The sequence below is a fragment of the Lepidothrix coronata genome, unplaced genomic scaffold (genome assembly GCF_001604755.1).
Source record: "Lepidothrix coronata isolate B3197 unplaced genomic scaffold, Lepidothrix_coronata-1.0 Scaffold93, whole genome shotgun sequence".
NCBI lineage: Eukaryota > Metazoa > Chordata > Aves > Passeriformes > Pipridae > Lepidothrix > Lepidothrix coronata.
The window spans coordinates 2667084-2694803 of NW_016690273.1; the positions used below are offsets into that span (position 1 = coordinate 2667084).

General features: G+C 40.0%; 2 protein-coding genes across 3 annotated transcripts in view; both read right to left on the minus strand.

Moving 5' to 3' along the window:
- Positions 1 to 6260: 6260 nt before the first annotated feature.
- BTLA (B and T lymphocyte associated) lies at positions 6261 to 18133 on the minus strand. The gene is made up of 6 exons (XM_017821884.1): positions 18046 to 18133; positions 9827 to 10138; positions 8860 to 8892; positions 8051 to 8188; positions 7717 to 7763; positions 6261 to 6599 (listed from the first exon to the last, which is right to left on the minus strand). The coding sequence occupies exons 1-6, from the start codon at positions 18131 to 18133 to the stop codon at positions 6261 to 6263; spliced, it is 957 nt and encodes a 318-aa protein (XP_017677373.1).
- A 3885-nt stretch (positions 18134 to 22018) lies between these two features.
- Positions 22019 to 27720, minus strand: part of CGGBP1 (CGG triplet repeat binding protein 1) — a 7347-nt gene continuing 1645 nt past the window's right edge. Inside the window, exons 1-2 of one of the 2 annotated variants that reach the window (XM_017821957.1) lie at positions 27666 to 27696; positions 22019 to 26450 (exon numbers count right to left, since the gene is read on the minus strand). In XM_017821957.1, the coding sequence (XP_017677446.1) occupies positions 25925 to 26428 (504 nt within the window). In that variant the 5' untranslated portion in view covers positions 26429 to 26450; positions 27666 to 27696 and the 3' untranslated portion in view covers positions 22019 to 25924. Of the gene's footprint in view, positions 26452 to 27665; positions 27697 to 27720 lie in introns of those variants that run through there. The other variant, XM_017821955.1, reaches the window with a different exon arrangement.

The window sequence follows — 27720 nt, forward strand, 5'->3', positions numbered from 1 at the left end:
CATCATGGACAAAGGGAGCTGCAATTTATTTAATTTATTAGTATTGTTATTAAATGCATTTGAAATGGCATTTCCCAAAGCTTCTTAGCCTCTGTAGCATTTGTGAAAATGCAGGCTAAATTCCTAATGTAAATTTTACATAGACTTCTGTGTATTAACAACTTAAATAGCTTTATTGTCCTTCCTGTAATCCAGAAACATTAGAAAGTAGGTAAATTTCTTACTGCACCCCAAAATTCAATAATCTTACCTCTTTTACTGAAGCAAGCATTGTTTTGGAACAGGTTACATAAGAGAAAATGAATGTAGCCTCTCAGAGTGGAACCAGAAATCTATGGACAGTGACATTATGGATTACCCTGAGCTCTGTTTGATGGACTGTCTGTGAAATCCAAACACCTACAGCCCAGTATGGGGTGAAATAACTTTGTAGACATCAATGGTGCTGAATCCCTTTGTGTGAGGTGAAGAGCTGGCTCTTTGTGAGCACAAGCAAACCGTGATGAGACCTGAGGAGATGTGGTCTCAGCTCCAGGCCTCAGCCAACAGATGTGTGCTGGGGCATCTGGCTGTGGGCAGAAATGCTGCTCATGCACCAGCTGTGCTGCCTTCTGGGTAATACCCCAGCTGAGGGGCAAGTCATTCACAGAAGGTATTGTTAGCCACAATTTCAGGTGGAAATGCATAAACAGGTGGTTATTGTCAGGTTTGAGAGATCCTTATCAGCCGAGGCAGCTTGATCTTTAGGAAGTGTTGAATCCCAGTGCATAACTTGGAGAGACTTGCCTGTTGGTTGCCAAGTGCAGGATCCTGAAGTTCCTTTTCATGCACCAGTAGTGAACTTGGATATGCCTGCCCTGAGTGCCTTTACTCTTCCTGGAGCTGAGAGGGTGTGATTCACTGCCAGGTGACAGGTTTGTGTCTCAGTAGCAGAGGTGGCTGAGCTGCTGAGTGGAGTCTCAGTAATGATGTGCAGAGGTGAGATAGCCAGAAAGTAAAGCACTAATTTGGCTAGAAAATCTCATCTGAAAAAAGAGTTCAGGTTAGTTTACCTGAGGATAAATGCCACTTGCATGAAAATCCAGATGCCACACTGCCAGCTCAAAGTGAAGTTCTACTCTTCAGTTGTGCAAAATGGTCACTTCTGTGCTCTCAGTTAAGTCTGGTTACATCTCATGCAAGGATATTCTTTATCCCAAACTTCATGTCTCCTGACTAAAACCAATTATTACGAGATGTGTAGTTAATTATGCAATTATTTATAACGTGAACTTCTCTGTCAAGATTCATAACAGTTGGAAGCTCAGCCTCTTAACAGTGTTTCCAGTACAGATTATTCCCTGTTGCTTTGGTTATTTTACAGTAACTGTGGCAGTAGTTGTTCCTCTGTGGGTCACCATGAGGTGTGTGTGTATGAGAAGGCAGAAAGGGAAATAGGAATTTGAAGTTTGAGTTTAGGCTGGAGATGTAATTGTGGTGGTGAAGAATGTAAAGGTCATGGTGATCTCAGCTGTGGGGATGAAACTGTGGGCTTTTGTGTTTCTTAGGTGTTTTCATTAGGTGAGCAGGAATAGAGCGTGAGCAGGCCTGGCCCAGTGTAGGATTTTTTAATGGAAAATAGTAGTTGCCACTTAAAACTCACAGAAAAATGAGATTTTTTCATTTTGTCTGTATTGAAAGACATGGGGTTGTTTTCACCTCAAGCTTTGTAGCTAAATCCACTGTCCTGTAGGCTCTGGGGATCCTTTTCTGGGTGTCCATTCAGCTCTCCTGCCCTCTCTCTACCCCTGAAATCTCTTCTTCTCTCTTTCCTGGTCACCGTTGTTCCTGTCTCTGATTCCCGTTTGCCTTGGCTGATGTTTGTTGACATGAAATGGTGGGGAAGCAGAGCCATGGAAACCACAGAATGAGGAACCCCGTGCACAGAGCAGGACAAGGGAACATCCCTCTTCAGGGAAATGGATGTTCACTTCTTCCTGCAGCTGCCTGTGCTGTGGTTTGGTCCCAGGGCTCAGCTCTGGGTTTGTGCCTTCTGTCCCCAGATGAGCACATGGGATGCAGGGAGATCCTGGGAATGCTAGCACTTGCCCAGAGGTTGGGAAGATCTGAGCTGGCAGCACAGGGTGTGCAGGGACGAGGCTTTGGTGTGGAGCTTGGCTGCTGAGTCATGAACCATCCCATATTTCCCTCTGTGCTGTCCCTTTTTCTTCCCAAGTCCACTGGCTTAATGGTGCAGGTAATGCAGGCACAGCAGTACCTGGGTGGAGCAGCTCAGCTGAACTGGAAGACAGACATTGTACACCCTATTCCTTCATTTTTGAGAGCATTACTGCAAATTTGCAATTCTGACCACTCTCTTAGGTGGAAAACTACAGGAAAATTAGCAATGTGAGGCAGTGCCATTTATCTGGAGGCTCAAGTTCCACTTCTGACATGCTGTCAGCTGCAGCACCTCCTTCTGTGCTCTCCTTGCTGCCTGTGGGCCTTATGAGCTAAAATGGGGCTCAGGCTACTGTGGGGATGTGGGGGAAAGTATTGCAAAACAGGTAGGTGGAGAAGCAAGGCTCAGCAGGCTGTTGTTTGATCTAGCAGTATGAAAAAGCTTGTGGTTTGCCAGAAGTCCCCTGTCTGGTGGAAATTCGGGGCACAAGAGTTGCCAAGTGAATAAACGTCACAACAGTGTAAACTTTTAATGTCTTCATAAAGAAGCACAGTTTGGGGCAGTGGGAATAACTGGACAAAGTGAAACCAGGATGGTTGGTATGTTTTACTGTCTAAGAGCTCATTCATCTCATCTAATCTCTTCAGAGGCTCGTGTGCTGTGTGGGTTGCTCAGAGGGAGGAACCTGTCACGTGTCCCTCCCTTGCAAGAGGTTGCAGTGAAGAGCAGTAACTGTGCTTTGCTGGCATGAACAGACCTTCAGTTCCACAGACTCTTTTCCCTCTGTGTGGGTTTGTGGGTGTAACTGAGAGCTGTGCAGCTTTGCTTCTGTTCTTTGGGCTTCCTGTGTGACTGTACCTGTACAGAATATTTGGGGCAAAAATAGCAAGGGAAAGACAAGACTTCAGAAATCATGTCATATAAATTGGAGGACCTCAGATCATGTCTTAGGGGGGCTGTTCATCTCCCTCAGGAGGGTTCCTGAGCCTTTTTGTTCCTTGTGTTCTTTGTGTCGTTGTGCACTGTTGTGATTCTGTGGTTTCCCTGAGTGGTTTCACCCAGAACTAGCCCTTTTCAGTCACTCTTTGAGTTCACAGAGTGAGTCAGAAGGCTGTCCTGCCCCTCTAGTGGGATGCTGCAAGGTGAATGCGTGAAATCTGGAGACCATCCACCGAGCCTTACTGCCACCAGTGTTGGGTGTGATGTTTCAAATGTGAATTATGTTATGGAAAGGTGTACAAGACAACTGAGATGAGTATGTAGCACCTTAAGTGACTACCTTAGTAGAGTCCTTCCTTGCACTGGCCAGTTTTAAAGCCAGTGGATGGTGGAAATAACCTTTTGTCATTTCTTCCAGAGTGTTGTGAAATCTGAGCAATGCTGAGCTTTATCTGCACGGATCATCTGCACCTTAAGAGGCAGAAGGTTTCAGTCAGCACCTTTAGTTTCCCTGCTTCAAAAGGCACAGCCTTTCAATTTGTCTGCTTTAAAAATGTGAAGCTACTGCAAGCTCCTGAGTTTTGCTTTTCTGTGCATGTTGGTGAGGTGCTGAGGAACTTCCTGTTTACCTACAAAAATCTCATTTTCCAAATCAAACTGGGCTCTCTTGGGACCTGATTAAGTCCAGGCTCAGCCTTGCTGTACAAGTGAAGAACACAATGTGAAGATCTCACCAGGCTTTGCATCTCTTGATGGTGTGACACACCTTCCACGAGTGTTCAGCCTCATTCTAGGTCCCAAATGTCAGTTGTTATTCCGGGACTGCTCTGAACAAACCTTGTTTTTCGGTTTAAGGCCATTGAGGTAGAATCTGTGTCAGAGAAACAGATTGTCTATAAAAATAATTGTACCTTTACCATCTGAGTAAGAAATACAATCAAAGGTCTGTTTCTGGACCTTTTCATACCCAACTTACTCCAAGTTTCACCTAAAATAATTTATCTCTGGCCATATAAGGATTGGCCCACTAACACAAAAAGAGCAACTGAATTTTTCTAGAAGACAGTTTTCTACTACTTTTGTTTTAATGAGGTGTCCTAGTTAGGACAGCTGAGACCAGTTCATCATGGTATGGGTGTAACCCAAAACTGTGTATTCTATAGCCTTCCATACCATTTCCCAGAAATTGTTAGCAGTAGAGGCCTGTAGATGTTCCTGTCCTCATACCCTTTTATGGAATTCCCCACTCTGAGGGAAGGACTGAGCATTCCTGCCTGAACTGGAGAATATATAAACTTGGAGTTTTGGAACCTTTTTACCACTCGTGGGATCCAGAGGAGGACTGCAGCTCACCGCTCTCAGCCAGACTGCAGCTCACCGCTCTCAACCAAACTGAGACCACCACCCTCGACTGGACTGCAATCACCATTTTGACTGGACTGCAACAGCTCTCCCACCAGCAGGTTTTTCCGCTCTCCCTTTACTTTGGACTCAGGGGGGCCTGGGGAACACCACTTTGTTCATGCCCCAGGGTGCTGGGTTGTACATTTGGGTTTTTGTGGATTGAAGCCGGTTGTTTGTCTGTATAATCATACTTGTTGTGTTGTTTTATTAAATTATTATTCTGACTTGTGGTCTCTCTTTTGAGTTGAGTTCATTTCCCCTGCTGGTTTACCTTTAAACCAGCACATGAGGATTATCAATGATTTACTGGAATGATAATTTATACATTTAAAAACCCCACTAAAATTGAACTAACAACTTGGTGCAGAAACTTAGTACAGAACTAATTACCGTGGATTTTTCTCCACACAGATACTGTGACTGAGTTCAAAGGTGAGGGGGAGGCAGATCACAAGTGCACCTTAAGCATAATAAACCATCCAGCTGACCAGAACAGCAAGGTGGATGTGTGTGTGCTTAACAGCTTTGGGTTTAACTGGACACCCAGATGAAGAGTGAAGACAGAAGAGCCTTTACTTTCTTCCATCAACAAACCATCCGGTGTGTGACGTGCAGCCTGAGATCGGGCACATCCTTCCTTTTCTACTGGGGTGCAAACCTTTAACCAAGTTAAAGACTCCCTGCCTGCTGCTGTAAAAACCTCTGGTGCAAATGTCACTAAGAGTAATTTTAAGAGCATTATTTTGCAAGAGCAGATGCACAGTATCCAAGGTAGAGCGGAAAAATTGGTGCAGACGAGGACCATGAGTGTTCTTTTCAAACTTCAAAGGGCACCTTGATCTTAATCTCATTTTTATCTTCTTTTCCACAAACCTAGGTATGAAGCATAATCACCTTTTTTTGTGCCAGTCTTGGCAAGAAAACTTAGCATGACACAGTTATACAGTTATTTGTGAACAGAAGTTTTGATTTTGACTGGGGGTCAGTCACTGCTGATCATTTGTTGTTTCCATTGATCCATTGTGGACAAAAGCAACATGCAATAACTTCACCAATCAATCATCCCACCAAGAGAAATTTTTATAAATATATGTAAGAGAATTTGCTATATTTCAATATTTTCTCACACCTTATTTGTGAGAATTCTTTGTAAAACAACCCTCCCCTTTTTCTCATCCACAGAATACAAACACACACATTAGTATTCACTAGATTTTGGTCAATAATAGCATTCATGATGCTCAAAAAACTTTGCAAGGAGGTAGAGTGAAGTGGATTGAAAAGCTGGATTCTTGGAAGGGTGTTCTTAGAAACTCAGAGAAAAATTCTCCCACAGACATTTTCTTGGGAGAAATGAACCTGACTCAGTATCATCTTCCTCACAGGTTCATTTTACATGTTTCTATCCTAGGAAAACCTTTCCTTTCTCCCCTTTGTGGATATTCAAACCATAACCAAAACGTAGTAGAAGCAGAATACTGGGGGGGAAAAAAATAAAAAGGAAAATAAAAAGGAAAAAAAAAGGAAAAAAAAGAGAAAAAAAGCTGACTAGTTTTATTCCAATATTTAAGAGACAAACACACAGTGCAAATACCCACCCATTGACATGGGCTGTGTTTTGAATTCTGGTGTCACAGCAGAGCATCCACTGGTCCTTCTTAATAAAAGGAAGCTTTCCCAAAAGAGAAATGAACATCCTGGAGGGATGCTGGAACTGAGACTGCAAAGTAGTTGTCTGGAGGAGTCCTGGCCATGTTTATCGATGCACATTAATGGAGGCATATTCTGTAACTTCATTTACTGTGGTTTGTTCCCTTCTCTGGCACCTTTCTGCAGCAGCAGAATGGTTTAGTGCAGCGTATGTGATGACATCTGGGCTTTCAGGTAAAACTGGGATGAAAGGAACACCAGGAGTGTTGCAGGGTGAATGAAGGGCTCTCCTCTGAGTGTTCCAGGGAGGGACAGTGTTGTCATAAATTGTGTTGTCCTTCCAGGCCTGTAGTGGGCTGGCCATGGAACAATGAAGTGAGGGGCTTTCTTCTGAAGCTTGAGTTGTTCCAGCACCAGAGGGTAGAGCAGCTGCTGGATTCCTGACCTGCAAAAAACACAATAGGGTAGAGCTCTTTGTTTCCTAAATAAGAGGCATGTAAGGTTTTGTCCAAGTAGTTTTATCCTATTTAAACTGCATTTGAGCAGAGGTGGATAGGATTCACCTGGTCACTGGACTTTATTCTGATCTTTGGAATGAAGTTAGAAATCACTCTTCTGTCTCCTGCCTTCTTCCATTTCCCTTCCCAAACTCTCATGTGTTTTCTTACAAGATGCCAACTTAAGGGAAAACTGATTTAGCATTTTGTGAGAGCTCTTCTATACTGCTCATTCAAGGCTTTCCTCAGCAGTTTATGAAATCTTTCTTATCTTCACCTCCAAACACCACACTCCCTTTTCCTCGTTGCCTCCTATTCCTTCATTTCTTGCTCTCTTGCTTCTTATCCTCTTTCTTACTATTTTCCAGATAAATCTTTCTCCTTCTCCAAAACAAAATTCCTCTATAAATTCACCCCCTCTAAGACATTTGCTGTCATTCATTTTTCCAGCCACTTACAATATACTGTCTTTTCTTTCCTCCAACTTGCCATTTGGGAGCTCTGCAACCTGTTTGGTGCCCTCTGATCCCCACCAGCACCACCCCAGTGACTGATAATTGTCAGCTCTGGTTGCATCTTTTGTGTTCTGCCTTCTTCCCATCTGATTTCTCTGGAACTAATTGCAGAACTTGATGAATTCCTGCTAGTCCCATATTAAAGTGTTTATTTTCAGTCATTTTCCTCGCTCTGTGGGTCATATTTTGTCTTACACAGACAGTCTGAACCAGCTCAACACAGGTGCTTCAAGTACCTGAACTGTTACTGGAAGGGCACTTAGAAATTAATATGTTTTAAGAGGAATTTAGATGCTTCAATTGTATTTTAATAGGAATTTCGATGCCTAAACTGTGTTTTAACAGGAATTTAAAGTAAAGTACCTTTGTGTCTAAGACCCTTAGTTCTTTCCCTCAACTCAGCCATGGTGATATCTCACTCCAGACAAACCATCCAGGCACAAGGAAGGTCACTGACTGCCTCTGATCCTGTGCCATGTTTTATACTACACAAAGATTTGTTCTTGGTGTGTGGTTGTGGTCAGGTTTTGATGGGAAAAGTTAAACGTACCAGGCTCTCTTGTCTCTGTTGTGTTAGTGGAGTTCTCTTTTGCTTTGCTGGGAAAGAAAAAGAAAAAAAAGACTATTGTAAAGTCTGAGGTTTTTATGACTTTACTTCCATCCTTCTGTCTCTGTAAGGGAACAATATATGGGGCAAATTAAAGACTTAAAGATTCAGTATCTTAACTGGCACACTCTACAAGGACATCACAGCAATCACTTGGGATAATTATAAGGGGATTTTCATAGAGCTTTGAATGCAACTTCCCTGAAGCCATGAAAAGGAGTGTAATCAAATGCATCCTAGGCAAACTTAGTTTAAAAGTAAGTTTAGAACTACTTACTGCGGCACCTCTTTAGACACCAAAACATGCATCCAATGATGAACAGACAACATAGACCCAGGGGTGCTGAGACATAAATAATGTGCAATATGTTGTAGTTTCCAGATTGTTGAGACTCTTCTGAGATGCTGGTGGTATCTAAAATTACATTAGCAGAGAAAAATATTTGACTGGCTTTTTTTGTTTGTTTGTTTTTGTTTTTTTTTTTTTTTTAGTATTGTGTCTTTCTGATGTGACTGAATTCTTAATGTACAAACATTCTGTAATTTGGTGCAGCGTGTCAGGGGATAACCTGAGCTCCACGGCATCTCACAAAGCATGAAGATACTGGAAGGAAAAGTGTGAGGGAAAATGTGATTCATGAATAATGCATGGCAGGAACAAAGAAAGGCTCAGAATCAGAGGAATGCTCTGAACTTCCAACATATTTTTGCAATTGTACCTGTGAACAACAGCCAACTGTGAGTAAAACCCCCATTTCAGGCTGTGTTAGAAGTGATGGTATAGCATGATTCTAACACCTCGTATGTGTAAGCCAGTTATTACTGGGATATTAAACAGTGTGCAAGAACTGTAGTGTATAGCACCAGGAGGTGATTTAATTGGCTTTGTCCCTTTTATGCTGAATTCTGGACAGTCCCAGCCTTGAAAACCATGCCCCTTGAGAGACCGTATTTTGTTCAAGCAGGAAGAAAGCAATTGTAGTTTAGCAATGAGTTTAAAAATTGTCTTGACTGCACAAACCAGAAAGTCATAGCAATACAGGTTAGTTCCTTTCTCCTAAAGAGGAAATAAGAATTAGAACTTACTTTCTGGTGAAACTGTGATGTTTATAGACTTTTCTGAAAGATAAAAGCAGGACAGGGAAATGAAACAGCAACTTGACATTTGGCACCAATGGATCAAGCAAAGGGAAAGGTGTTTTGGAGGAGGGGGAATGATGAGTTTGTCTCCCACTGCCAACAGAGTAGTTCTATCTTTCAGACCTCTTGGGCATTCAAATAGATCACTAGAACATATTTCAAAGGAAACGTATCACGAGCTGGGCTATACTCTGTTTGCCATAATTTTTTATAAGTTTAATTTTTAAAGTTCATTAACTCACCAGAAGAGGAACTGGCAACAGAACAACCTTAGAGCTCACTGCCTGGGCTCAGTAGGACACTAAGGCCACACAGACCACTTTCTAGAGCTGCAGAGCAACACTGAGGAGGGCAGACATGGCTCCTCATATCTAGACTCAGAATGCCAACTAGATCAATGAGAAGACCTGATTTGCCTTTAAGATCATTTAAAGCTATTGTAATATTTGCTACTCTTGAACTTCTTGGGGTACAAGATCATACCCTGGTTGTTGCAAGGAGACAATTTTCAACAAGACACTTGAATTGCTTTGTCCTCCATACTGTTGTGTGGCCTCAGTGACTGCTCCTCCATGATCATTTGTGTCCTGTCTAGTCCATGGGATGTACAACCAGGCTGTGCTCCCACAAGCTCTTTTTGTTCCAACTGATATTTTTTTAATTATCAGATAGGCTGTTTGGTGTTGGCAGCTTTGCCTTTCTCTTCTAGATCCTCCTGTTATTTCTTTATTTTGTTCTTTCTTTTGATTTCTGTCCTACCAAGAAGCAGTATAAAAGCGTGGAGGAAGTGGCAAGTACCAGCACAATGTGCTCCCAGTAAAATACAGGAGGAGCTGTAATCCAGAAGGCAGGAGCGTTGCTGTAAATGGAATTTTTTTTTTAAAAGGGCTCTTTCACAACACAGGGGGCTCACCTTCAACAATGATCTTTATTTCATGGCTCTCAATGGACAAGTTGCCCACTTTTGCTTGACACCGCAAACGTCCAGTGTCGTTCTGATGGACTGGGAAGATCTCCAGGGTGAACACAGAGTCAGACTTCCATCCTGCTCTGCCCTTCTCCAGCTGCACACATGTAGCTCCTTCCATCTTGCACCACTGCACGAGTGGCCTTGTCTGGCAGTACTGGCCTGGACACTCTATAGACAAAGAGCCCCCAACATGAGCTTTGTACTGGGAGCGTCTTTGAACTTGAATTTCGGGTAAACAACCTCTGGCATCAGATCCTGGAAGAAAAAAATAACACAAATCCCGGCAGTGGGAGGCTGCTGTGTACTCCCCATCACTCTGATCACAGGGTTTTGTCTCTGTCATGACTCAAGACTTCCCTTGTCTCCTTGCAGCAGATCTGATCTCTGTATGGGTCGGTGAGAGCAGATAACATCAACACTACTGCTGCTTTTGTTTCCACAGGGTTGTTAAAACGAACTTTCTCTCTCTGATATAAACTTTCCCTTTTTTCTGTATCTCAGTCAAGTTAGAAATTTAATATTTTAGGAAGAATATATGTAAGATATACATAGCAACTTTTCCTGTGTCATCCTTCTCACAGATCTTTCCTGATCCTTTTAGATTCAATTGAGATTAGTTACTTCAGAACTCTTCTTAACTTGCAGAGGTAAAGGCTTTTTTTTTTGGTAGAGATTTTTATAATTGTAATATTGAATAGAATTATATTTAATGCAAATGTATTGTATCTATTTTTTAAATTTTTGCTACATTTTGTTTAGTTGAGGGTTCAGGTCAAGGGTTTGACTCACTGTAACTCTGGGACTTGGTATTTGAATGTCCTGACCTTTTATCAAAGATCCATGTGATGCTTTATTTCTCTGGCTAGTTCCAAGTAACAAAAACTATGTGATACTCACATTCTTCCTACTGCTCTACCTTCTTTTACAGTGGCTTTGGAAATGGGCATTTAAAAATTAGGTAGCACTCAAACCTTTATCTTGAATATTGTCCTCATTTTGCCCTGTCAAATGTACCTGGTCTTGCCTGATAACAAGGAGGGGGTTATTCACTGTTATTTGCAGCCACTGCAAAAATGGTGGTCTCTGATATATCTCTGCCACGTGGAATATTGAAAATCCTCTGCCCACAGAACTTGGAATGCCAGGAAGTTTCTGTTTGAAGAGTCCAAATCTGAAGTCATCCTTGAATACCAACTTTCCCTTAGGATGGCTTTAAATGAGGTTTGAAGTGGGGTGAGGAGAGTGGCAAAAACACACAGGTAAAGCAACTTGGAGAAGGACTTTAAAACTGGTCCCTGTGGAAGGGGCAAGGGGAAGAAATTCAGATAATTTGGATGGAGATGAGCAAATTAACCAGGAGAAGAGCCCTGGCTACAAACAATGTCTTTTTACTAATGAGAAATATCTGGATAAAAACCAAGGGGAAATAGAAGGCAGAATTGATTCAATAGCCCTAAGAAGAGAAGGAATGAGAGCAGCAGAATAAAAATAGTTTTGTTTGGCAAAGCAAGTAAGTTCTTCAGTAAGTTTGGAGATGTGGGAGATAAGAACTCCTCAGCTGTAAATAAATGACAAGAGTACAAGCTCTCAGCACTGCAGCAGTGCAGGAAAAGACTGTCTTGGCCAAATCATGAGCAAGCTTTTCACTGACACAAGAAAGAAACCTCCAAAAGCAGAAAAGAAGGTCTGGTTATGAAGGAGGGACATAAAAGAACTGAGCAACATTGGAAAAGTCATGGCAGAGGATGAGATGAGCTTGAAAAAGCACATCAAGTGCAAGTATACTGATTGTAAAATTAAGAAAATATTATTTCACTACTTAGTAAAGAGAGAAAGCTGCCAATATATTACCAGCAGTAAATCAGATTGAACAGATAACAGAAATTGTTTATAGAAAGGCAAGCTCAGTTCAAGAAGATACACGGGGGGCATGTAAAAAGCTTTCTGTTCTGGCAATTTTACCTAGGTCTTGTCCAGTGCTCTTCAAGAAAGAGCAGGGTAATGTGTGAGGACTCTCCAAGCTGGAAAGAAGCCAGCTAACACCAGGACTGTGATAGGAAGGTCACGAAGTAAAGCTTGAAATTCTTGTGGATTTTTATTCATTTAAAGAAAAGAAATGAGAGGAAAGGACATCATAAAATCATGTAAGATAGAAAGGAAGAATGAAATAACTTTTTTCCTCATGTTTCTGGTAAGTATGGGGAGAAATAAAGGGCTACACGTGAAGCAGGGAAGGTTGATTATATAGTTTGAAAAACTTTCTAGTTGTGAAAATAGTAATAATGGAACTGATTTCTGTGGAAGCTTGTAGAGTTTGAATTATTGGTGGTCCTGAGGAGTGGCCTACATTGACAATATATCTGTTGAGATGTAGTATCAAAAGCAATATATTTAATATAACATTTAACATATTGCATGATACTTAAAGTGAATAAAATAGTTAAATTTAGTGTTAATATATTAAATATATATAGTATGGAGGGATTTGCAACATATATGATGTGTCAAGTATATTGCAATAGTACCAGCTCTAACATGTTCACAAGGCAGTATTTAGGTGTTAGAGGACATCCAGTCCCTTCCCTGCTTTCCTGACTAAGACCATTCTGAAAGATATATTTTAGTTTTATGAGGCAGGATCACTTCTCTTTCACTTAAAATCTTCTATCTCCAATTAAAAGAAAGCAGATTTCAGATGATTTCAGGTTTCAGGCAAGTGGGACAGACCTCCTTTGGTCATACCACAGCAGCAGCACATGGTTATCAAGAGCCTGAAAATGGAAACTAAAAGCTCAAATTAGAAAGTGAAGGTTTCAGTTCTTTGAGCAGTGATTGCCCTGGAAGATAATGCTCCAGGAAGTTATCTATAAAGATTGATAGCAGCCTTCTTTTAGATATAATCCTATGTAACATATATTTCCAAAAGGATCTGTATATCTCTGCAGCAAAGATATTTTCTGAGGACCTTCATCTAATTATTTTATCACATAGTTTTATCTTTTTTAAAATTCTCTTTTGGAAAAACAGACAAACCATCCAAAACACAACCCCCCAAAAAACTAAATGCCAGAACTTTTATAGAAGGTCCCAAAAGTCCAATTTCTCTGTTTTCAAACAAGTTTTGAGTTTCTCATGAATTCCAATGGACATTAGTTTTGTGGGTACTCGGAAAGGAAAATGTCTTATCAATATTAAATATTGCTCTAAAGAAATAATTGTCTTGCACTTCAGGGAAGAGGGGTGGCACAGAAATTTCTATATTCCTGAATAGGAATGTAGAAATTTCCAGACCAGAAGCTTTACTGAGGTCTGGATGCACTTCAAGGGTAGTTTTTGTGCCCCTCTTGCTCTGCAGGTGAAAGGTATAAGCAGTTCAAGTGTTCTCATCCCCATGAGAAAATTCCATCCTTAGAACTTCCTGCACTATTGCCAATTCAATCCTAAGGAGCTATTTCACTGCTAATAAAAAATTCAGTTGGTTACGATTTATCCTTTGTTTTTGTTTTTGGTTTTTTTTGTTTGTTTGTTTGGTGGGGTTTTTTTTGTTAGTTTTGTTTGTTTGGGGGTTTTGGGTTTTGTTTGTTTTGTTTGGGTGGGGTTTTTTGTTTGGGTTTTTTTTTGCCTTTTTTTTTAATTAAGGTTCCATTGGCATTGACATTACGTATTCTATTTCCTTACATAGTATATTTTTAAGAGAATTGAAATAAAACATGCTTGTATGTCTCCAATGCAATCATAAGGAGCTGCTTCACTGCTAATAAAAGATTTAATTGGATACAATTTATTCTTTGTTTTTTTGTTTGGTTGGTTTGGGGGGGGGAGTTGTTTGGAGTTTTTTTTGTGTTTGGGGGTGAGTTTTTTGTGAATTTTTTTTTGTTTGATTTGGTTTTGTTTTTGTTGTTGTTGGTTTTTTTTTTTAAACTTCCACTGGCATTGCTATTACTTTATTACTTGTTCTGCTTTTCCTTATATATTTTTAAGAGACCTGAAATAGAAGGTGCTTGTCTCCCACCAGGTGAGCCTGAACAGTGTTTCTCCTGTTTTCCCAATGCCTGTGCAAACGTGCCACAGTTTTGCTCCTTTGCAGGTGGTGATCCTTCACTTCCTAATTCCAATATAATCAGGTCTGGTTAAATTCTGCTCCCAGAGCAGAATTCCCTGCCATCCAGTGGTCCTGACTCCACCATCCTTGTTTCCTTCAACAGGTTGCCTATGGAATGTGCACTGGGCTTTGGGAACAGCGTGTGGGAGGAACTTGTCCTGAGCTTGTTGTTCTGGTGCAGCCGCAGTTTTGGTAGGGAAAAAAAATAGCTTACTGAAATTGGATTGAATTTCCTTAGTTCTGCTTTGTGCATCCTGTGGAAAAAAGCCTGTGCCTGCCAGGTAAACACCACTATTTGTGATTTTTTTGGTTTATTTTTTTTTTTCCCCTGACAGTCAAATAGAACAATCTTTTGAATTTCTTAATAAACTATATGAGCTACAGCTTCCATTTCAGTGTGTGTGAGAATGTGGAGACTGTTGTCAGAGCCTGCAAAAGGGCCTTACTTTCAGGGGCTTAAACCAATCAGACTTTAAGCTCCTTTTAATTCTTTTTTTAAGTATTACAAGACAATTCTTGGAGCATAACAATCATCATAATTGCTTTGGTATGTTGTTACTGACTCATGGCTGAATGTTAAGGACTTGTTAATGACTGATGGCTCAATGATTTGGGCTTCAGGGTTTCAAATTTTTGCCAGGAAGAAGTCCTTGGTAAATGTTGTCTAGAACAATATCACCAGATGAGATGAATGAACAAGAGTTATAAACATTTTCCTCAGGCTTTGTGAAATTCTTAGTTTCAATTATTTTGAACTTCAGTAACCAAAAAATCTGGACTAGAGAAAGCCTTTTCTTATAATCCATCTTTTTTTTTTCCTCTAGTGCTTAGGTGTTGGAATTGGTGATGAGCATGCCCTGAAATCTCTAGTTAGCCTTTTCTCTGTCCCAAATCACACCTCCCTTGGCAATAAACTGCAAATGGACAAAAAGCAGTGGAGAAAATCCTTTTAAAACTAAAAATGTTTGGGATATATTTTATATAGAACCAAATATTTAAGGCAAACTTTAAAAATATATTTCATGGATTTCCTACAAAGGCCATTTGGCAGGGGTAGGTTTTGGTGTAGATTTGGGATGAAATAACAATATAAATTATAATATCCTAGAGAATGAGCGATAGATATATTTTGTTTTTTAAATAGGAGGGAAAAAAATCAACACATCTGCCAGTGAGAGAACACTTCTTCAGTTCGTTAATTGTCATTAGAATGACACATACAAAATAAACCTGAGCACACATGTGGCTTGGTGAACTTTTCCTCAGAAGAGTATCTCAGGTTTTTTTCTCTTATGAGAAGTCAGTGGTAGAGACACTGCCAATTATGTTCCATATTGCTTTTAAAATAAGTTTAGTTAACTTCTGTAACAATAGTAGAGAAGCCAGTTACAAGGTTTTACACCAAGGCTTTAAGTTTTCAGTTTCACAAACACTGGTGGTCATGACGAGTCTCTGAATGTGCAGTTTTCAAGAGGGGAAAAGAATCTGTAACAGACTTTATATATCAGCTTCAAACTTAAACTCCTCAGCAAGATCCCCAGTGATTAAAAGCACATTTTCTTTCAGATCCCTTGAGTGTATTTCCGAAGAGGCTGCAGTGAGATGGGCTCTCTTGCACCAGGAATTAATTTGCACAAGTAAAGCAAAGCTTCTGCCAGGATTTCGAATGAAAGCAGGTATTCCATAATTGTACAGTAGGCAAATACTCCTGACAGTACTTTAATAAAAATATTTTTTAAATTTTTTCCTCATCTTTACATTCTAGAAAACAGCCATGACATGACTAATTAAGCCAACAACTTTTTTTTCTGGCAGTGTTGGTGTTTGCAATGCTGACCTATCTGCTGATGTAGCTGATGAAGAGTTGCATCTTTTTTTAATTATTCCTTGATGAAAGCTGTGTAAGTGCAGAAAATACGCTTTTATGTTTTGATGACTGAAACCTGAAGATGGGACTTTTCTGTTGGCATGTCCAGGGTATCCCACAAGGTCTGACAGCAAGATGTCACTGGGGCTGAGAGCTGTGCCCACCATCAGTGGGCACGTACTCGCTTTCTGGATGGGATTCTTGGAGCAAGAATGAGTTTTATTATTATTAAAACCCAGCTTGCTGGGTTTTATTTTCACTGGGATGAAACACTTCATTTATTTTGTGTTTGCAGCCCAGAGAGCAACAACCACTCTTTGTAAGGAAAAACTCTGATGTTACAAAGGAAACAGGGTCTAACTGGACTAAAATTACAGGGATGTGGGGGCAGAAGGTCCTTCTGCTTGTGACTTATTAGAAACAGGCTTATTTTTCTTTCCCTAATTTAGAAAATATTATTACTGTTGTTGTTGTTGCTATTATTATTATTATTATTATTGACTTGGTCTATGAAATCTGAGGGGTCAACTTTGTTTCTCTTTGGAGTAAGGGAACCTTTGAATAGATCTGCAACACACAAAGCTTAAATAATTTGGCTTCAATTTTCGGCTTATTTTTAACCAAATAAAACCCAAGCAAGTTTGGGGAAACCTTTGGGTAAAACGTAAATACATTTAAAAAATGTATCATGGTTCTGTAGAGACTGACTTGCAAAAGTTTTCTCCCTGTAATGCTCCTGTGAACATCATTTTTATTTTTGTAGTAGGTGCAGAGAAAGAAATATTAGTGTTCTTGGAGGACTCCAAGTAGTTCTCTCCTAGATCTAAGAATTAAACCTAATAAAATGTGAACACCAACCAAACTAAAACCCCTAACCGTGTGTAAAAAAGATTGATGTGATAAACAGAATTCCCATTCTGTTTTAAAAGCAGTATTTGGAACCTGGCAGAGGAGTGTGGAGGGTTCATCCAAGTAGGAAAGAATTCTACCAGGCAATAAAGAGAGGTGATTATGTGAGGGACTAATAACAGAGGGACTTAATGAAGTGCCTAATTTTCTAACCTTCTAATTTTCTTAGAATAAAACACGTTCCTTTAGGGAATGAAGGAGGTTGTCAGCTCAAGATATGAAGCATGCTTCAGAAGCATGCTAGTTTAGTCATTTGAAAATCAAGTGTAAAGCAAGCAGTTCAGCAGCTTGCTCGAGCTCAGATCACACCCTGATTAAGCAGCTAGCATGATAACTCTTGTCTCTTAAGCAAAATATTTGGGTGTCTCTTCCCAGGGATACTCTGACTACTTGTTTAACATTTCCTATTAGTATTAATAAAGTGTTTTATTCATCAAAAAAGAGGAGTGTCAGAAGATGCTGTTGATTTGCAGGGCTGGTCACACGTGTCAGCTAAGCTTTGCACAGCCAATTCAATTTATGTCATTTTAGCAGGATTTTATCACATTATTTTGACCAATTTAGCAGTTGATCCATTTGAAATGTATGAAGAGCAGCTGAGTGTATCCATTGCAGCAGCTCTGAGCCTTTTTGTATCACTTCCTTCCTTTCAGTGCCAACACTTATGGCTCCTGTATGATATCAGGCAGGGAGAACTTGAAACAAAATAATCTCCTTGAGCAAAATAAAATTAAAACAGTATTAGGAGTATACTAACTTGAAATAAAATAATCTCCTTAAGGAAACTAAAGTAAAAATAGTACTAGCAGTATACTGGGCACAGGGTTGTCTTCATGTCAGTCCAAATTAGAAGAACCTCTTGTTCCAAAACTGTGGCGGTTCAAAGTTGAAAGTGGGATGATAATTAAAGTGGGATAATAAGTAAGCCAAGTAATTGCAGAGACACTTGTCTGGTGAGGATAATTTGGTTGCAAAGCAGACTTAGTTCAGAGTTAGTAGGATTCCCAGATTTCAGGCACAAACCCTTTGGAGGAAGAGCCTTCGGCCCCAACCACAGTGAAAAATGTATTTGGTCCCCAGGTGCTGGAGTTCTTGTCTAGACAGTCACTGAATATTTCTCAATTATTAAATTATCATCCTCTTCACTCAAATTAGGAGTCTCTGATATGGTAAGAAAACAAGATGCTATCTCCAGGGTACACTAAGCACTGCTTTGCTTTCTGTTCCCCACCCACAGTGTTTAATAAAACTCCACTCAGGTTAAATTATAAAGCCACATCTTACCGTAAACTTGACAGATGCTCTGAGCCAGCATTACCAGGAGAAGGTACAGCAATATCCTTTTGATCAACATGACTGCAGAAACCTTCATTCTCTGGGCATTGCAAAAAGATGTTCCTGAGGGTTTCAAAGGTGCAGCTCTGACAGTCTCTCACACCCCGTGAGGTGTCCCTGGGGTGTGTGTCTGAGTCGAGTCCCTCCACTAGTTCTGCTGCCAAAAAAAGGGGTGGAGAAGCTACAAATCTGAAAAAATATGATGGGTTACACAGTTGTCTTTATTTTTTTGGTGTTTTGTGTGTGTGTGTGTGGTTGAAACGTGAACTGCTTCATTGTTTCACATCACCTCAGAACTCTCTGCTTCTGCCCTCACAGTGCAGGGAACCACAGCTATTTTTTTTTTGAAAGATGCTTCTGCATGTGAGGTTTAAATTTTATAACCAGCAAATATAGCAGAGAGAAGGGAGGCACTTGTTCAGTCCTTCAGTGCTTGTGTTTGACTCTAATTCAACATCAGCAAATTAGGAAGCTGAACAAATTCACCATTCACAAGCTGGTAGATGTCAGAAACATGGCTGAATATGTTAATTTGTGTTAGATTAATTTAAAGCAATCTGCACTAAAAGTACTACTGTACTATGGTTTCTAATATTGTTTGTAATATTGTACTATTGTTTCTACTAGTTATTTTTAGCATCTTCACAACAGAAGGCCAAGTAATTTGATTTTTTGATTTTGTGGGTCCTTTTTCAGCGTGTCCTTAATATCTCTCTTGCCCCAATATTTCCAAAACATTGAACCACTTAGTTGAATCTTCCCAAAAACTGCTGACAATGCAAAGTTTCTTCATGAAGTTAAAGCCAAATTCAAGTGGAACAGGAACTTCATATATATAGAAGGTATCACTTCTGCCTATAACAACCCCAAAAAGAAACCAGGGAGAGGAAAATAATGCAGTTATAAAACGCTGTGTTAAAATGGGGTAGTCAAACACTGAAATATATTTTTCTAGAGAAAATACTGAATATTATGGTCTTAAAAAAATTTAAATTCTTGGGATTCTTTTTTCAAAATAATATTTCGGAGAAAATAATGGAACAATTCTCTGAAATTTTGAGTTTGGAAGGGTCTGGTCACAGGAGAATCATCCTGATGTTCGTGAGAAACTGAAAAAGCCTTACAAAATTACAATCCAGCCTGAATGGCAACTACTTACGACAGAAAACTCGCGGAGTGTAACTGCACACACGGCATTGCCTCCGCTGGAGACAAACGCTCCTACCACGGGTTGTAGAGTGAAGACACCTAGTGGTGAATCCATGTCTAACCTAGAAAAAATGGTTATTCAGGGAGGGATTTCCTGCCACTGCCATTTCTGCCTATGCTGTGTCGAGTTATCCAAAGCCTATGCCAGGAATGTAATATTAGTAGTTTGTACTTAAGCTCTGTACTTTCATTAGACAAAGTGGTTTGGGCTGGATTGCTGCAGATTGAAGCTTTTTCATTAAACAAGGTTTTGTCTGTTCTCTGTGGTGGTTTGAGATCGACTTTCTGGGTGGGCAATCCCTTTTTGGCAATTTTGTGGAAGTCTTCTGTGCTGTCTCCCTTTGGGAGAGAAGACGTGGGTCAGAGTGGCAGGAAGGAACACATTCCCTGTCCTGCACACTGTAGATGGCTTGTAAGGATTCTTTACGTTGTATTTTTTATAGTAAATAGCTTGGACACTCATCTATACTTTGGTAAAAAGCCTTTGGCAAATGAGACTTCCACTGCCCCTGCTGATACATCATTACCTTTATCTCCTTCCTGGAGAATGGTTGCTCTGGGGTTGTTGGTTGGTATCTGTTTAATTGTTTTGAGTTTTTTGTTTGTTTTGGTAGGGTTTTTTTCTTCATAATCTTTCTGAAAATGGCAAAGAATCTAAATTTTTCGTGTTTTTTGTTGGGACTGTGTTGCCACCTTGAGACATTCCTGCGAGCTTTTCTATTTTTACAGTATCACAAGACCAAAGCTTTGGTTTGGGGTTGCTTTTTTCCTGTTTGCAGGTGATCAGTCTCTGACCACAAGGTGAGACACACCATTTTGACAGTGGGCTCCAGTAAGTCTACTGAGAGTTACCTTAATCCTACATGAAGAAGGTTTGACAGCAATATTTTAGTGTCCCATCCAGCTCCTTGCCTGTCACGGGTGATCACTGTAATTCCCTGTTAAAGACCAGCTACTTCATTTTTTTGCAAGCCTTCTCCTTTTCCTGTGAGATTCTCTGCATCTCCCTTTTCCCTCAGCAATTTCAGTTTAATGAGAGGAACCAACCCTTGTTAAATCAAAGAACAGAGAACAGGTTCTAAAGTGCAGGCTGAGCCTGGGCCTGAACCTTCTCATCACGAGGGACATCAGTTCATTCAATACAGAGGTGGTGAAGACTCTACTCAGGGTTTTGCTGTACATGAAACACTTCCAAGGGTGTTGTAGCTATTGAATTTGTCTTGTGATAACGACGGGCTTCAGAAATAAGGGGAAGGAGGAAGCAATTTAAAGCTAATTATAGAAGAACAAAGGTGAGGAGGTCTCATTTACTCCAGTGAAATCCAGCACTGAATTTGAGAGCTATTTTGTCCACTGAAGGGCAGATTAAAAACCCACTTGAGGCAAACCAATACAACAAAACCCCCTAAGAACCTCTAAAGCTCCTAATTCTTTTTCTCCCAGCTTTGAACAGAGCTGCTGAATGATATCCTTAATGGAGCTGCAGTAGCTCTCTGTGTCCGACCTCACACTTTCTGCTCCTACTTGTGAGCTCAATGATCTGCTTTTGGATAGGAAAGAGGTGGCCTCCACCACCAGATGACCCACAAATTCCAAACCTCTTGTAAAAAAAAGTGGTGGGATGGGCAAAACCCCGAAATTCTTACCTGACATTGGCAGAACTGCGCTGATTGTGTCTCCTTCAGCCTCTGCTGCCTCCCCTGTGTAAATGATAAATGCCAAACCTAATTATTAATGTAAGTGTGGCCTCAAAGCAGTTGTGTATCCTTTATCCTACTGCATCCTGGATATGGGTTGAACTGCCTGGATTCAGATAAAAAAGTGTCACCGTAAGAATTCAGCATGGCCTAAAAACTAAACCTTAAATACACGTTTCACCCAGTTCTGCATTAGATTCCACACAAATCCTCACCAATACACTCAATTTTGCAAGTCTGCATGTGCTGTTTCGTAGAGTTGTACACACAAAAAAAAACTTTACAAAAGGCTATGTTTATTCTGCTTTTCCACTTCGTATCAGGGTAATAAATAGCACCTGATTCTAATGTGCTGGAAATGAGTGAAAATGAGAAAGCAATGGTTAATAAATTCATCAGTCAGGAGGTTGCATGAGTTTACTGTTGATCCATCATGAGATGTCAAGCCAGGTAAGAATTCAGAATGTGTAAGGAATCAAACCCACTCTAGTAATTTTTGATGGGCTGATTGATGCTATTTGCTCAATTTTTAGCAAGTCCCTAAGGGAGACAGAGATCAAACTGTGACCTTTTTGCAGACAGTCACAATCCATTTCTACCATCTTACATTACACCTTTATATATGGACTACCACATGTTCTTCATCCACTTTGTTGGCAAAATAAGTGATCATGCATAAATCTATCAAAAAGGAATACCTTTTTACTTTTATTCTTTTAAAGATACTACTTTTTCATTACCGAGTGAAAACTTTACAGAGTAATTTTTTTTCAGTATTGTTTTAATATAAAAATTTAAATCACTTACTCTGGTCTAACTGTTCCAACAGGAAATCTTGTGGCACTGCAGGTATTTTCAGCCCTACTTTATTATCTAATCATAAGTTCAGGACTTTTTTTTAAATAAAACCATTTCTGTGGCCACTTACCATCAGCAAAACATCCCTACCACCAAACCAGAAGTAAAGCATCTCCACTAGACCAAAAGACACTAAGAGAATCATTACAGTGAGAAGCTTTGTTAAAAAAAAAGATTTATTTTGAAAGTTAGACACAACCTTAAAATTGTACAAAGACAACAAGCACTCAAATTACACAAAGAGTTAAGTAGCAGTGAGTACAATGTGAATGCAACAACAGTGAGTCTTGCCTCTCTTTATATGTAAATATAGAGATTATCCTTGCCAAACTTCCAGCTTTTTTTTGTTCTCTTTTCTTTTTCCTGAAAACCAGCTCATTATGCTGCAAAACCAGGGAGCATTTCACTGTTCAGTTCAGAACTGCTAAAAGGGGCTCTGGCTAAAAATAGCCCTTCTATCATGAAAATATCCCATACTTTGCAAACAAGTTTTGAAAAACAGATTTCCCTTTCATTATGTTGGATGTTTCACCTCCCCTAAGGACCTGCCAAATCAGAGGCTTCAAAATGATTAAAAATTTGGAAGCTTGCTCATGTTTTTTCATTTTCATTATTTTACTCTTTGAAAGTGTTGTTCCAAGGAAAGCATTTCAGAGTAATTTTAGCTGTGAGTTGACTAAACTGATTGAAGTACATGGTCAGAGAAGAAAATATTTTTCTTTTTATTTTTTTTTAATATTACATTTAGAGTTCAAATATATTAATAAAACCACCTGGCAAAAAGTATCCCTTATAGCTTGTCCCTTCCTATGTAAAGTGAAAAGCAGACATTGCTACCATCTTACCTTTACTTCTGAAGGTACTTTTTTTTGCAGGAAATACATAGAAAAATAATAATGCAGTGTTCTTGCATGGAGACTGATAACTTAATGACAGCCTCTGAGCTAGGATTTAGTGATTAGTTAGTTTAGATATACCAGAACACTTCTGCTGTAAATATTCCCTTGGATCAACAGCAATTAGAAGGTTATTATAAATTAAATTTTATCCAACTGTAGCCACACTGGCAAAAATTATGGTCTAAATTTGAGTGTTTGCAGGACTCTGTTCCACAACTGAGTGGAACCACTCACACTTATTTTCTCTAAAAGTAGAACGGTCTTGATGATTTGGGTCATGTCCATGATTATAAACTTATTTATTCATTCTTCTTTCTAGGTTACCTGCAAGTGCTTTATTTTTCATTGTTTCACTCCATTATTAATGTTTGTTGCAATAGATCAGCATCTGGATTTTCAAAAAGTTTGTAAAATGCTGCAGCTCCTTCTTAAATGAAAGTATCCCCTTACTAAGACACCAATGTCCTACAAACTGCTGTGTGGAATTAAGTTCATTCCACTGAAGATTCTGATGACCAGCTTTTGGTTCCAAACTGTTAGGAGCTGGTCGCCCATGGCTCTGCTGATCATGTTCCTCACCAGGCTTGTACTGCATAAAAGTAAATTGGTACTAGAAGAATTAATGAAAACAGTTATAGAATTGCTCTGATTCTGTAAATCTCTCTATAGAGATTGCTCTGTAAGTAGAATAAGCTTTTGAGAAAGTAAATATTCTAATATTCCTTTGCCTTATTGAGAATGACTGGTTCTCTTTTTTAAACCAAAACTCTTGATGTTACCAACTTCTTTATTTTTGTGTAAAACTGTAAAAGTAACTTGATTTATTTTTTATAAGCTGTGCAAGACCCTATTTAATGTCACCATTAAGCTTTTCAAAATGCCTGTCAGTTTGTCAGTCAAGAAAAAAAACATACAACATTGAATCTTATACAAAATTGTTATGGGGGTGCAGCCTGAAAAATCCCACGTTAGTAAAAACTGAGCTAACTGGCCCAAAATCACACCTTTTAATCATCCTCTTTTCTCCAGATGCTTTTGTTTAATGGAAGCCTGTTTTCTCAACAGTTCACTGTCTTCCATTCGCTTCCATTGATAAGGTTTAAAAAAAAAAAAAGATTAAAGTGAGAATGTTGTTTCACTGTAATGAGACAGCAGCTGTGAAAGAACACTTTCAATTATCATCAGGACAGAAAAGGCTTGGCTTAAGAAGATTTACAGAAGAGTTTTAGCCCAAGGCAGCTCATGATTTCAAGCTAAACCCAAGCTTGTGCAAAAGCAAATGATATTTTGGAAGGCATATTTTGCTAGTTAGGATTAAAGAATTGCTACTGGTATTTCTGTCTGGAGCTCTGGACCTACAACCAACCCAACTGAGGGGATGGATGTGACTGAGTGCAGTCCCAGAGGTGCAGCAGTGGGCTGAGCACCCCTGGCCTGGTGCACATGGATGGGCAGCCTCCTGCTTTTGGTCTTGTCCAGAGAGTTTCTTAGCAGGACATGTAACACAAGTGCATTTCTTTAGAAGCTAAGTGCACAAAAAACCAGTCATTGCTAAGTACGTAAGTCTCCCTCAGCCCAGAAAAAAAGACTGCTTTAGGAACAGCTTGGGAAATAATTGCAGAAGCAAAATAATCAGGTTGTTTTGTCTCTTTTTAGCAATTACTGAGTGTTGCTGGAAATATCTGGAATAAAAGAAATACTGTGAAATTCTGCTGGGGAAAGGAAGCTGGCTAACTGGCTCCACCCAAGGGAGTTAAAGCGTGTTTACTCCACTGTATCCACTGAGTGGGAGGATTTCTGTGCTATCAGAAAGTGCTTGGCACCTCTCTGAACCCAGACCATCTCCAGGAAATCTAGAGCAGGCAGAGGTCAGTTGTATTCCAGCACTCTGCACAATGCTCTCTCATTTCTTACAGAGCACTTGCATCCAGTGGGTTAGTTGGCTCAACCAGAATTTGGAGAGGGTAACATGACTGAAATTCTTCCTTTTCCCATTTTAGTTCTGCCAGTCCAACAGATGTGGCCATAGCACAGAGCAAGAAATACAGCCCACGTCTGTAATTCCAGTATAGCTTCCAAGTATAAACACTTCCCTACTTGTGCTTACAGGTACTGAACAGTCTTTGCAGTGCTGATTTTAATCGCTTTACCGCCCTTGACTGAAAGGCCAATGACAAGGCTGGAGATGTCGAGGACCTTCAGGGGAAGATGGAAGAGTCTCTTCTCCCGTGCACAATGAAAAAACCTTCTCAACTTCACAGTTTAGTGCCTCCCCCAGCCCCAATTTAGATTTTGCATCCTTAGTCCTGCCAGTAGGAAAAAGGCGTTAACCCTGTCCCCTAAGAACTTGTCCAGCACAAGGTTCATTTGCTAGCAGCTGCACTGCAAACCACACTCAGTTATTGGTTCATCTACTCAGCTTTCAAGGATTGGCACTGAAGCTGAAGGGGCAACAACTGAGACAACGGAACAGTGATTTTAGAAATGCTGAAACAGCGATTTCAGAAATGCAGACATGGTGAACCTGCACAACTCCCAGCCTTGTGAGAATTGTGGAGCTCAGAGGTCAACACAAGAGACTGGCTATTCAAGCTAATGGATACATCCACAGTTGCACCAAACAGAGTAAGAGAGTATTCTAGAAGAAAAAAGGTTTCCTGTTTTAAAAGGTAAACCAAACTGGAGTAGAAAGTTGCAACAGTCTTCCCCCAACAGAGCAGTTACATTTTAATTAACCGTTCTATAGCTTCTTGCAGTTCAAACGTGAGCACCACTTCTTGGTCACTCAGGGACAGGATACCAGACAAAGCAATCCACTGACATCATTAACAATCCCTACCACACCATCTTCCACAGATATTTGGATGCACTGTTTAGGTCCTCCATCCAAGTGCCTTTTTCTCAGCATCAGTTACAGCTGGACTGGGCAGAGATCAGATGTACGCCAGGAACGTTCCCTACATTCATCAGGAGTTCTGAAGTCCATAGCAGGGTCAGCAACAATCTGTGGCACACCACTGAGTCCAGGAATAGATTGTCATTTCTACAAGAATACAAAATAGCTTGTAAAATCAATATGTAACACTGTATATATGCATGAATATAAAAATAAACCACACCATCAATATGTAAAACTTCACAACAATGATGAAAACAGTTTCCTTCTCAGCGGTCTTCGGTGTTGATGAGCTGGTTCTCGTTGTCATACCCATCAGGCAGATAAGCCTTCCGGAGCTGGTCTGACTTGGGTATGGAGCTGCCGTTCTTAACGTGGCGGGACAGGAAGGCTCTCACAGAGGGATGATCAGCCTTCTCCAGAGGGATATTGGCTTCCAGGCACATTTTCACAAAGTCCTGGATGACACTGGATTTCTCTGTCTGGGCAGTGCTGTTGCACTGCAGGGAGGCAGTGAGAGTCCTCTGCTTCTTCCTGACGTTCTGCTCCTCGAACTCTGCCTTTCTCTTGGTGTGTGTTTTGGACTTGAGGTGGTCGTTGATGGCAGATTTTCGGACGTGGTTCAGGACCACGTTGCAGGAAGTGCAGAAGAGTTTCCCTCCGTCCTCGTGGAGCTCATTCCCAAACTCAGTCACACGGTCCTGAGGGGTCACGTACAGGGCAGTCTTGGAGCGGTTACGGGACGGGGCGGATTTCACTCCAAACCGCTCCATTGCTGCCTCCAACAAGGCACAGCTGGAAAAAACCAAACTGTGGTCAAAGTGTGCTGAGGATTTCAACCAAATGCTCCTGGATAGAGTCTATTCAACACCCAATACAGCATTTATTGGTATCTAAAAGATAATTAATTACATGGAAGATACACATGTGAAATTGTTACTGAAAGGAAGGCTCTTCATTTAAAAATCTAAAGAAATTGGAGAATGAAGTTCCTTATGGGTCAGAGGAAAAGACTTTCGGTTTCTACAACTACAAAGCTCAGAACTGAGAATCCTCAGAACTCGGAACCCCCAAACTCACAGCCCTCCAAACTCACAGCCCTCAGAACTCTCAGAACCCTCCAAACCAAATCTGTTCATCACTTAAAGTCAAATAGAAAGGCTTTCTGCTTTTCTTGAAGACTTTTTTTATACTTTACACTTTAGGACAGAGGATGCTTTCTTCTTAGTATTTCCAACATATTTGACGGTTTTCATTAAGTTCAGTCAGTAGTTTTCTGTTTATTTCCTGAAAGTATTTATTCTGTTAGCAGTTTAGTAAAAAATTCATTTATTTATCAGAAATTTAGTTGTCCAAATGGCAGGCAAGAAGACAATTACTGTCACTTACAAAAGCCCCTTTTCCCCCCAAACAAAAAAAAAGAAACCAAACCCAAACTAAACAAAACCAAACATGAGCTTTGTCAGCACTTGTTTGGAAACAGGCCTTGCTTTTACTCCAGCTCAAACCACAACTATTAGAGTGAACCTTAACTTGGAGCCTAAAGCTCTAAGGGGCAGCCTAATGGGAACAGAAAATTGCATATATTTCAATGTAAAATAAAAAACTGTGTTTTCAAACATAACAACTTCTCTGAGGGAGGTCACTGATAACTAAGAGAGTTGGACACTTTTAACATCACTCTAAATTACACTTTATGTTGTCAAAGCAGGCAATGACCTACTCAAGTGCACCAAAAATCAAACAAGACCTGTATGTCTTGGAGTAGCTGGGTAAATCTCAGCTAAGATAATTTAAGTCCTTTCAAAAATAAAATCAAGTAATAGCTCTGTTCAGGTTTGAGGTTTTCTGACCAAAATAAATGGTCATCAAACTAACTACCCATTTCCTTAAAAAAAAAAAAAGGCAACAAGTGTTAGAATCTTCAAAGTATTTTCCAAAATATATATGTGTCTCTGTCTCTCTCTATTTTTTTTTTTAAGAAATACAATAAGTTGCCTGGCCATTTACCTATAGGCATGATGTACTTTCGCTGCACTTGTTTTGTTACAGTTTGCTGTTGCAA

What these genes read in the sequence shown, in the direction of transcription:
- BTLA (XM_017821884.1), bottom strand. Translation starts at nt 18,133, where the DNA reads ATGAAGGTTTCTGCAGTCATGTTGATCAAAAGGATATTGCTGTACCTT. An exon ending in GAGCATCTGTCAAGTTTACG is followed by an intron (nt 10,139 to 18,045) that starts GTAAGATGTGGC and finishes TTTTTCTTCCAG; the next exon opens with GATCTGATGCCAGAGGTTGT. An exon ending in AATAAAGATCATTGTTGAAG is followed by an intron (nt 8,893 to 9,826) that starts GTGAGCCCCCTG and finishes TTTATCTTTCAG; the next exon opens with AAAAGTCTATAAACATCACA.